At 41.8% G+C, this 11,770-nt stretch overlaps 1 protein-coding gene and 1 pseudogene across 1 annotated transcript in view; both read right to left on the bottom strand.

Moving 5' to 3' along the window:
- Nucleotides 1-532: 532 nt before the first annotated feature.
- Nucleotides 533-11,770, bottom strand: part of LOC141271817 (uncharacterized) — a 114,139-nt pseudogene continuing 102,901 nt past the window's right edge.
- LOC141271813 (gastrula zinc finger protein XlCGF66.1-like) overlaps nucleotides 3,266-11,770 on the bottom strand; it is a 34,854-nt gene continuing 26,349 nt past the window's right edge. Inside the window, exon 7 of the mRNA XM_073681987.1 lies at nucleotides 3,266-3,724. Within this exon, the coding sequence (XP_073538088.1) occupies nucleotides 3,717-3,724 (8 nt within the window). The 3' untranslated portion in view covers nucleotides 3,266-3,716. The remainder of the gene's footprint in view (nucleotides 3,725-11,770) is intronic.

The raw sequence follows: 11,770 nt of genomic DNA, 5'->3' as shown, positions 1-11,770 counted from the left end.
TGCACTAAAGAATCCATAGCCTTTCAGAGAGTGTGTGACCTTTTGATTGTCTGACAGTAACATATATTGGGAACTCATCACCCCTTGTATTTGAGGAGTGGTAGCAAGCGTTAAGAAGACAGGGTGTGATTTATGCTCACTTCATAGCCTAAAACAGAGTTTGAGAGCTGGATTGAGTCAGAGGAGATGAATTAACCCTTGCAAGCACACCCCATGTCACGTGCTGAGAAGTGTGTATGTGACAGTCAATATCACTAATTGTAATGCACTGGGGTGGAGTAGGGAAGTAATAAATTTATTGTTAGGGTTTCTCTGCACCATGTGTTATATTTACATATAACTTCACAGCAGGGACATATATACGCACAATACTGATGGACACTGCACATTTACATACATTAGACACCAATACATGGCCAAAAATAACGTCACTCATAAAGGGGGGAATCACTGACCAGGCTTGGGCAGCACATCCCCCCTTACATGAACCATTAACTGTCAACAAGACATGGAGAAAATAAGAGGACAAGACAGACAACCTGGTATGATTTAAGTAAAAAGAGTTTATAAAGACAGTATTCAAGGTGGAAGCAAAACCGGATATATATAACAGTTTATAGTCCTAAATCTGGGCGGTTAACAGAAAAGGTTTAAATATGCTAGCTCCAAATAGATCTAAAAAATACCCCATCACAGACATATATAATCATAATCTCCCATTATTACACTGTGCCCCAATGGCCTCAAACATTTCACAGAAGCATGGGTAGCTAGTGAAAAATACATAAGGGCTCAATGGCCCATCATATATTATAAGAGCACAATGCACAGGAGGGATCAATATAGCAGACTGGGAAGGTATTAAGGAAAAACTGCTTGGAGCGGTGTAATGACCAGAATGCTTACCAAGGATGGGGGGGCGATAGGAAAAAAGGATGCGTCCGACGCGCGTTTTGCGGCACGGCTGTCCGCTTTCTCAAGGGAAGGAGTGATATGATGAGGGGAGCCCATACATATATGTGCCATGTAGGGCACATTTACACACACACAGCTCTGCTACATACACAAATTTACATAAACACAGCTCTATTTTTTATTATGCATTGCTTATATAGCGCAATCATATTCTGCAGCGCTTTACAGACATTATCATTGCTGTCCCCAATGTGGCTCACAATCCAAATTCCATAGCTCTTCGGATTGTGGGAGGAAATCAGTTCTCAAGGATTTATTCAAACATGTGGTTTTTAGTCAACGTGTTTCAAAGTGTCAAGCACTTCTTCAGGAAATGACCATAAGACTTCTCCCCGTGTGAGCTCCTTGGTGTCTAACAAGCGATGATTTACGTCCAAAATATATTCCACATTCTGAACATGAATATGGCTTCTCCCCTGTGTGTGTGTGACTTCTCTGGTGTCTAAGAAGGTTTGATTTAGCTTTAAAACATTTCCCACATTCAGAACATGAAAAAGACTTCTCCCCTGTGCGAGTTCTCTGGTGATCAACAAGATGTGATTTCTGTATAAAACATTTTCCACATTCTGAACATGAAAAAGGCCTCTCCCCTGTGTGAGTTCTCTGATGTATAACAAGATGTGATTTCCCTGCAAAACATTTCCCACATTCTGAACATGAATATGGCTTCACTCCTGTGTGAGTTCTCTGATGTCTAACAAGATGTGATTTCCCTGTAAAATCCTTTCCACATTCTGAACATGAATATGGCTTCTCCCCTGTGTGAGTTCTCTGATGTATAAGAAGATATGATCTATGTGCAAAACATTTTCCACATTCTGAACATGAATATGGCTTCTCTCCTGTGTGAATTCTCTGATGTCTAACAAGATGTGATTTGTGTTCAAAGCATTTCCCACATTCTGAACATGAATATGGCTTCTCCGCACCAGTGTGAATTCTCTGATGCCTAAGAAAATCTGATTTCTGATTAAAATATCTCCCACATTTGAAACAAGAAAATCTCTTCTCTGTGTGAATTTTTTGATGTGTAACAAAAGATGTTTTGAGAGGAAAACTATTTCCATATTCTGAATGTGTAATTGGCTTCTTTGATTTAAGAGCAGTCTGTTTTTTAATGCCTCTTTTCTGACTTTTATTTTTCTTAGTAGTCTGTAATGAATCAGAAGATAGGACCTGTTTCATAGGATCAGATGATAGATCTTTGCCGTGTAGGGATGATGGTATATCTGGAGTAATGACATTCTCTTCAATTGTATCCTGTGTGATCTCAAGGGCATTGGATATAAAAATTGAAGATGTCAGTTGTTCCTCTGATCTCCTGGTACAGTTATCTGCCAAGAATAAAACAAATTATTTTTGAATAAAACATTCTTAAATTGTATTTTTGAACATTTCTACTCACAATCTCCATAGAAATGGGAAGTTATGTGGCAAAATTGAATTATTCACTAAGACAATAACAGTTATCAGTCTACTAGAAGACGTTAAAGGGGTTGTCCAGTACTTTAGATTACCCCCCAATGTATCCCCCGGGGCCCCTAAGATTTTTTGTAATTACCTTACGTTGCAGATACTGCCTGTGAGCGGCGCTATCACTGGCCGCTCACAGTCATCACGTGACCCCCGGCTGCAGCCGGCTCGGACATCCGCTGACATCACGACAAGAGCTGGCAGCAGCCGGGGGTCTCTCTTTTGCGTTCCACTGTGGATACCAGGTGTGGGCGGGATTACCCCCCCGCGTCACACCCGGCATCCACCGCACACTCTCCCTCTCCCCATTCATTGGGAAAGCACGCGGTGGATGCTTGGTGTGACGCGGGGGTAACCCCGCCCACAACCCAACAGCCACCACGGGGACCCCAGCACTGAGTCACGCCTCACTTGTCGTGACGTCAGCGCGGGGTCACGTCATGCCTGTGAGCGGCCAAGGATAGCGCCACTCACAGGCAGTATCTGCAACGTAAGCTAATTACAACAATCCTTAGGGACCCCGGGGGGGGGGGGGAATACATTGGAGGGGGTAATCTAAAGTACTGGAGAACTTCTTTAATGCATGAACTAGTAGAGAGCGGTGTTCAACTGTTTGCTTATTCTGCCTCCAAAATATTGGAATAGAAAGCCAGCAAAAAATGTTATGTAGGCAACAATGATACTAATAAAAATTTCTTGTCATCCTGCAAAGCTCCCACACAGATGTCAAAATAGTCACCACACATAGATTAATTCACTGATGGTTATAATTTACAAAATTGAGTAACTTTATGGGTTTTTCTTCTGCTCTGGTTTTCTGTGATTCTACAACATTGGAGCTTTTACAAATGGTGGGTCATATCTCCTCTGGGATCTACTCCTGCGATGTCTGCTTCTGTCACCAGCAGCCGCCATAATTCATTCTGCGGGTGGCATTGGTGATGGAGGAGACATTGTAACCAGAAGATCTGGGCAGCACAGGCTCTATCCAGACACTAAGAATAGGGTGGCTGGGACCAGTACTATCATCCAGTCTGGCACTATGGGTGTGTGCGCTGTCCAGCTGGAGTAATCTGCTGCCTGCTTCAGGTAATTGGAAAGCACCACACCCTACTAAAGCTCAAAGCACATTGCTGCAAGGTGTCAGATACAGCCTTGTTCTCCTCTGGTTCAGTTCTGTGCATTTGATCTTCTTGTGATCCTGGCCCGTTTACGGTCTACTCGTGTCTTCTGATTTTGTATTTTCTGTGCCCTCCTGGTTCTAAAATCTAGGATCCTGAAAGTAATTTCAAAAGTGAGAGGTTAATCTCATTATATGGCAGCATACAGGACCTGTATAACCGCGAGTAGGCCGTAAGGGTATTTATTAAAAATTGGCAAGAGGAACCACAGATGTCACCCTGCAACTCAACTGATGATTTATTAACTCTTTTGTGCCAGAGCCTGTTTTCGCCTTCGTGACCATGTCAATTTTTTCAATTCTGACCTTTGTCACTTCAACGTATCACAGGGATTCTAAGTGTTTTTTTCATGCCATATTTTACTTCCCACATCATTTATTTCTCTTGACAAGAAGCCTCCAAACCAGACTTCTGAAGCATCTGTCTGGACCACGAACTCCTTTGTTAAGTCCGATGCAACCAAGACTGGCTGTTTACACAGGGCTAGCTTCAACTCCTGGAAAGCCATCTCCAACTCCACTGGCCATCGACTACTCTATGCCTTTAAAGCGCACCTCTCAGCAGGATTGCGCTTAGTAAATCACATACAATGTCAGGTTGGCGCCGTTATACTGAGTAAAATGATACCTTTGCTGATGAAATCTGCCCAGTAGTTCTTGTGTAATCTTTATTTTCATTTCAGCCAGAATGATATGCATGTGCTCTGGTGCTCTCATTATGTATTCATGTATTCCTATCTCTATGTTGTGACAGGTCACGGTGCTTTCAGTGACCTGCCTACTATTTTACATACTGACTTTGTAATTTCTGCGTCATATTGAAATTTACATTCCCCAAGATGGTCTCTGCGGCCTCCAGCGCATGGGCAGAAGCATCTCTCGTTTGCCGAGAGATGCTACCGTGGGCGCCATTTTCCTTTGGGAAAAAAATTTTGGGTGCAGTAATATGGCACTGCGCATGCGCAGTAGCATCTCTCGGCAACCTAGAAATACTACTGCGCTAGTGTGGGCCGTATTGCTGCAGGTACATTTCTTTTTCCTCTAGCAAAATGGCGTCCGCAGTAGCTAAGTGCCACCATGTTGCTGGAGGAAAAAGAAAGAAATTTACCTGCAGCAATATGGCGCCTCCGCATGCGCAGTAGCATTTCTCGCTTGGTGACATCCGGGCCAGTAGAACCTAAGAAGGATCCGCTCTTTGGTCTTGTCTACACCCAGATGACCACCCAAGACATGGGCATGGGCCATTTCTAACACCCTACGTCTATAGGGTCCTGATACCACCAGTTGTTCCAATACCCCCCCCCCCCCCAGCTTAGTCACCCTAGTAAATCCCCATCTACTGCGAAAGTATGGAAACCTAGTGTCGGCCCCCAGCTCTTGAGCAACCTCCCTTAAAACGGTGACATGATCAAGCGCCCCTTTGAGTGTATGGTCCTTCATTTGAGCAGTCCCAAAGTTCCTCCCGGGAGCCACCAACTCAGGGATGTCGGCCTCAGGTCGCTGTCTCTTTCTTATTCGTTCTCATCGCCATCAAGCACACACACAGGGGAAATTCACCTGCCTCCGATTTTTTTTTTTTTTTTTTTTTTTTTTTTTAGAAGGATGAAATTGTTCTTAGCTCAGTAACTTGGCACCCACTCCCTTTTCGCTATAAGTCCCAGGGTAAAGTAAAATTCCGCCCTCATATAATTGGGTGTATCAGGTCCTTAACCACTCCAACCTCATGAGACTCAGTGCTACAGTTTGCTTTTATGGTCACTCTGGCTAAAGGTTGGTCCTTAGCGTCGCCATGAATACAGCGGATGCCCACAATCCTTTGAAGGATCAACTGGTCGGGGAGTGCTGCCACCGCTGCTAAAGTTGCTGGAATTGGACCAAGTACTTGATCAGCTCAGCTCCTTCGTTTTGTCCAAAAGCTCTTCTATCCTTATAGTCATCCTCACACAGGACATGTAATTTGGCCACAGCCGTCACATTTGCTTCCTGGGGATTTTCCCCACACTTCTACCTCCAACTGCAGTAGATCGGCTCACTCAGGTGCTTAATGAGGTACTCAGAGGAATGCTTTTTTTATTTAAATCTTCAACTCGTTTATTAAAATAATTTTTCAGAAACCAGTCCAAAACAAAAATAGACATCAATGGACTCAGTCTTGCTCCTCTCCGTAAAAAAAAGCACTTATTACCGTCCGCATAACTGTGGTGTCCATCTGGTCAGCAAACAGGGTTCAGCTCTGTTTAACAAGAGCACAGCTCTGGAGGTTAGGTCACATTCAGAGCACACAGGAATCTGGACTCAGTCAGAGGTTAAACTTTTACCTGCTGAACCACACCGGAGAGTGGAGATATGGTGAACAACCGTCCTGCCCAACTCTTTAGCCGCTGACAACAAACCTGGCCCTGTCATAGCCAATTAACCTCTCTCACCACATATGCTGGAACAAACGTCCAGGTTAATATCACTCAAGCTAATAACCACCTCTCCAGCATGTTACCAGTAACCTTCTTACAACGCTTAAAAAGAGACACCGCCAGATCATAGGCCAGACAGCATCCACAGTGACTCCATCTTCCTCATTATAGGGAGTCTTTCACCGGGGGTTACGTCTGAATCACATATTTCAGAGATTTACACGAAAACCCCAGTGTACGCGCTCAGGGTAGAGCGCAGGATAAATCTTTGGGAGGCAAAATGAACAAATCAACAGCAGATCAAGAATCAGTTTTATTTATTTTTTAAGCTGTTCCTCGTGCGATATAAGTGATTAGACGACTTTATTCTTCAGGTCGGTGCGATTACAGCGATACCAAATTAATATTGGGTTTTTAGGTTTGCCTGCTATCACACACTAAAAAAAGAGGCTTTTTTTTACAAAACCAAGTTTTTGCATTGCGATATTTTGAGAGCTATACTTTTTCTACATTTCTGCTAACAGTCATGTGGCGTTTTTTTTTCCTGGGACAAGTTGACATTTTCATTTCTACAATTTTTAAGGCACATAATATTTTTTGATCACTTTCTATTCCATTTTTCCAGGAGGCAGAATGAACGAAAAACAGCAATTCAGGAATAGTTTTGAGTGTTTTTTTATGCCGTTCACCATGATGTAAAATGGATAAGGCAGCTTAAGGATGTAGACCAGGTCCCCGCCAGGAGCTATCAGGGCTGTGGAGTCGGTAAGCCAAACCTCGGACTCCTCAATTTCCATGACACCGACTCCCTCATACATGGCTCATGTTTAAGTGATAAATTTACTTTAGCACAGATTAATCTCAGCTAAAAGTCTAGACCCTTAGATCAGGAATAGGACAGACATTTATAGGACATTTCATAACTTTCCCAAATTCTTATGAAAAAATATTCCCCACAAACTACACTGAACTACTTCATTTATTCATTTATTATATATTTTAGGAGTCGGTCCATTTTATACAGACTTCAAAATGGGCTCAGACTCCACGACTCCAACTCGACAGCCCTGGGAGCTATGCCAGGAGCCATGACACTATAGCCGTTACACTGAGTTAAAGGGAAACGCGTATGAACCAGGATCCGGGTATCAGTTCTGCACCGGAGCAGGTCCAAGCCCTTCCGGCGACAACACCTACTTGCAAGGTCACATGGGCCTGACCTCAGCAGAGGTCCTGTATTTGCAGCTACAGTGGTATCAGTAATATCCTCCAGTTTACGTCCTCATATACAGTATTGTATCGAGTATATACCGATCACTGTAGCAGCTACATTGGGGCAGCTACACTGCTCAGTATATACTCCATATGAGGACGTAGGACTAAACTTCAACCCCCTCCATAACACCGCCCTATATGACCAAAGCCCCGCCCCTGCTCCACTCCACCAGGCCATGGAAAAATGGTCTTGCTTGAAGCCAGTCCCTGGTGCAAAAAAAAAGGTTGGGGACCACTGCCATATACTAAGCATTAAATTTGCTATATGTACAGGGTGGGCCATTTATATGGATATTCCTAAATTAAATGGGAATGGTTGGTGATATCAACTTACTGTTTGTGGCACATTAGTATATGGGAGGGGGAAAACTTTTCCAGATGGGTGGTGACCGTGGCGGCCATTTTGAAGTTGGACATTTTGGATCCAACTTTATTTTTTTTTCAATGGGAAGAGGGTCATGTGACATCAAATTTATTGAGAATTTCATAAAAAAAACAATGGCGTGCTTGGTTTTAACGTAACTTTATTCTTTCATTAGTTTTTTCCAAGTTTATGACCACTTCTAAAATGTGTTCAAAGTGCAGCCCATTGTGTTGGATTGTCAATGCAACCCTCTTCACCCACTCTTGACACACTGATAGCAACACCGCAGAAGAAATGCTAGCACAGGCTTCCAGTATCCGTTGTTTCAGATGCTGCACATCTCGTATCTTTTTTTCAAACATCATTTTTTTTTGTTTTTTTCAGAAATGCAAAATCATAGAAAGACATATAAAACATAGCCAGGATGCACATTGGAAGGAGTCTGTACGCAGATCAGGCACAATGAATAATCAATAAGTTCCGGTTAGCTGGCCTAACAAATGGACAATTAAACAAAAATACAAAAGTATTAGCAAGTTACAGTCATCTTCAATCGAGGGAATTAAGTAAATATCGATAAATTATGTTGATTATCTCCCCTGCTTTAGTTAACGCGTAAGAGTCCTAGGCTGTTGTTTAGATCCTTCAGAATATACCATTCTGTAGAGGTAAATGGTTGGACAATTTTATTCTTTTAAGTCAGAGAGCAACATGTTATAATAAACTGCTTCCATTTTGATAGTAACAAAGAACAGCAAGCTGGCAAGTTTCTAAGGGCATCTAATTGCTCCACTCCCATAAAATGTTTCATTTGGATTATTAGCTCTGCTATAGGGGGAATGATAGTTACTTAAACATTGGCTAGACCCTGTTTTTTTTGCCAGGAAAAGTAGAGTATGAAGCAGTTTTGGGGGGCCTTTTGATTTTTTGTCAGGATTCTCAGGGTTATTCCAATGATGTAGTAGGGCTAAATATGGAAAGAGTGTACCCTGGGCCCCATATAATTAAAAAAAGGGCCCGACAATGACACCTTAGTTAAAACCATGTATAACCAATCCCAACTTATATTATCAAAGGCCTTTTCGGCGTCAAGGGAGATAATTGCCGTGGACCCCTTTAAATCAGATGTAGAGTGGATTTTATCGAGCGTCAGTAATACTTTCCTAATATTAACCGTGGCTGAGCGACCTTCAACAAAGCCTGCTTGTATATGGGATATAAGGTGGGGTACAATGGAGGCCAGTCTATCAGTTATTATTTTAGATAAAAGCTTAATGTCGATATTTATAAGTGAAATCGGTCTGTATGAATTGGGGGATAATGGATCTTTGTCTGGCTTTAGTAATAATTTGACATAGGCCATATTTGCGGAAGGGAAAATGGGATTGCCATGAATTATTTTGTTGAATATTGATACTAACAACGGGGACACCTCTTCCATTAGGGATTTAAAGAAGTCAGAAGTGTATCCATCAGGACCAGGGGCTTTGTTTGGTTTCACATTTCTAATTGTATTAGTAATCTCCTCCAATGAAATAGGTTTATTTAATATAGATTTCTGTTCCTCCGAAAATAAAAGGTAGTTTGACCTTATCCAAGAGTGTATCAGAGAGGGGCAAGGTATGTTTTGTTTTTTTGTATAGGTCCTTATAGAAGGAGCCTAAAATCTCATTAATTGATTTAGGATTCGTGTGAATTAGCCCGTTATTTCTTAATTGGAAAATTCCCTGTGGCTTTTTCAGACCTTTTGCTAAATTGGCCATCATCCTCCCTGATTTGTTGCCAAACCTATAAAAGTATGCTTCTGTTTGAGATAAATGGAATTGTTCTCTCATATCTGCATATTGGTTGAATTCAGATTGTTTTTGAGACCAATGTGTTTTATTTAGAGGGGAAGGGTCAAGAAGAAATGTAGTGTAAGCTTGTTTCAGTTCAGAGGACAGTTCACTATATTTTTTCATAACTTTTTTTGTGAGAAAAAGTATACGCCAAAATTTTCCCCCTAAGTACCGCCTTGGCCGATTCCCATAATAATGTGGGGTTATCTTGGTGTGCCGAATTGCCAGATAAGAACTCGCTCCACCATATCTTGAGAGAGGAAATAAATGAGTAGTCTTTGCAAAAGTAATCTGGAAATCTCCATAAGAAGTCAGGACCACGAGGGAAATCCTTTGATAGTTCCAACCTTACTGGAGCATGATCAGAAATAACAATATCATCAATTTGCACCGTTACCAATTTAGCCAACAGAGAAGAAGATACAAAAAAATAGTCAATACGAGACCAAGAGTCGTTGGCGTGTGAGAAGTGCATATATTCTCTATTACTAGGGTTCAGAAACCTCCATGAATCAATTAAATGGCAAGTAGACATAAGAGGTGCTAGTGCTTTGGCATGTGAGGTTGTTGATTGCGGAGTACCAGCAGTGTTTTTCCTATCCTCGTGAACTGAAACCACCGAGTTAAAGTCTCCACCTACTATTTTGTTTAGGGTTGGAGTCAAGTAAGAGTCTAGTCTCCAATTGTTTAAAAAAAGGATTTGTTGCCTATGTTAGGCGCATAAATATTGTAGATAGAGAAGGTTCCACAACATGTAGATAATGTTAATTGGATCAACCTCCCTTCTCCATCCTGCTGCTGACTTATAACCTGGTGTATAAATGGTTTATTGATAAGGATTACAACTCCAGCCTTTCTATCTACGGACGATGAACCATAGACACCTCCAACCCACAATTTTTTAATCCGGGGGAAATCTGATTCAGGTAAATGCGTTTCCTGTAGAAGGGCTATGTCGGGCTTTAAACGTTTTAATTGTCTAAGGACTTTCATCCGTTTTTGGGGAGAGCACAAACCTTTAACATTCCAAGATACGATATACACATTCAAAGACTGTAAAGATAAACATGTTTGGTGAGCAACTTACAAAATAATGATGACATGTAGTTAGATTATGTACTAAAGAGCAAAGCTCGAACATGTGAAAGTTTCAAATGACAATAAACCAAAGTTTTAAAGAAAAGACCTAGCAAGAGCGTGAACATTTTAAACTGCTCGTTAGGGAAAAAAAAAAAAAACAACAACTATCTCCTGGGCCTCACTTCTGCACGACCATGTGTGCAATATAACAAATTACATTTAAATTCAAATCTAAACCTAACTCCCCCCTTAATTAAGTTATTTTATCAGAATTTTTCTTAAGAAATTGCTTCTGTAAAAGACTTTTACTCCAGAGTCTCCAGGTGTATAAAAGGAGAAACTCATTAAATCAACGATTGTTATAGCTCTGGTCTCCTTTGTCTCCTCGTATCGTGGGTCTCTTAGGGGACCGTGAACTAGAGGGAATTATCGCCTGGTAGGCCTGTTCAGGGCTGGCCCCTGGGCCTATGAGACAGTTGACAAAAGATTCTGCCTTATCAGGTGAGATAAATTCCCAGAAAGAGCCATCTGTGTCTTTCAGGCGTAGAGTAGCCGGGTAGCGGAGTTGAAAGTGGATTTTTTCTTTGTGCAGTCTGGTGCATAAAGAGCACAAGGACTTCCTTTTCCTGGTTGCTTCAATGGAGTAGTCTTCGAAAAGCAAGATTTTATGGCCTTGAATGATAAATGGGTGGTATAATTGTTTGTACGCTCAGATAATGTCAGCTTTATCATTGAAATCTAAAAATTTCATAATGACCTGTCTTGGCCTGGTTGTATTGTGGGCTCCAAAGACAGAGGGTGGAGGACCAATTCTGTAGACCCTTTCCACCTTTTTACCTTCAGATAATTTTAGGGCTTTTGGGACTTCGTTCTCGCATAGGGGTTTCAGAGTGTTCTGATGATACGATTCAGGTAGACCCACCAAACACAGGTTGCTTCTGTGAGAGCGGTTCTCAAGGTCATCTATACGGTCTCAGAATTGAGTTTTCACAAACAATAGCCATTATTTTGGAGTGGTCCTCATTTGAATCCTCTTCAATGTTTGATACACGTGATTCTAGCTCAGTGAGCTGTTCGGCTTGTTCTTCCTGTCTGGCCTGAAGATCCATCAGGGCAGTATTTAGTGTGGATTGAATTATGGTTTTGATTTCAGGAAGTAGCCTAGCAGTGACCT

Source organism: Phyllobates terribilis, unplaced genomic scaffold, assembly GCF_046119375.1.
Source record: "Phyllobates terribilis strain yellow unplaced genomic scaffold, ASM4611937v1 Scaffold_5__5_contigs__length_657084704, whole genome shotgun sequence".
NCBI classification, from domain to species: Eukaryota; Metazoa; Chordata; class Amphibia; order Anura; family Dendrobatidae; genus Phyllobates; species Phyllobates terribilis.
The sequence above is the reverse complement of the archived record's forward strand: the minus strand, read 5'-3'. Positions and strand labels throughout refer to the sequence as shown.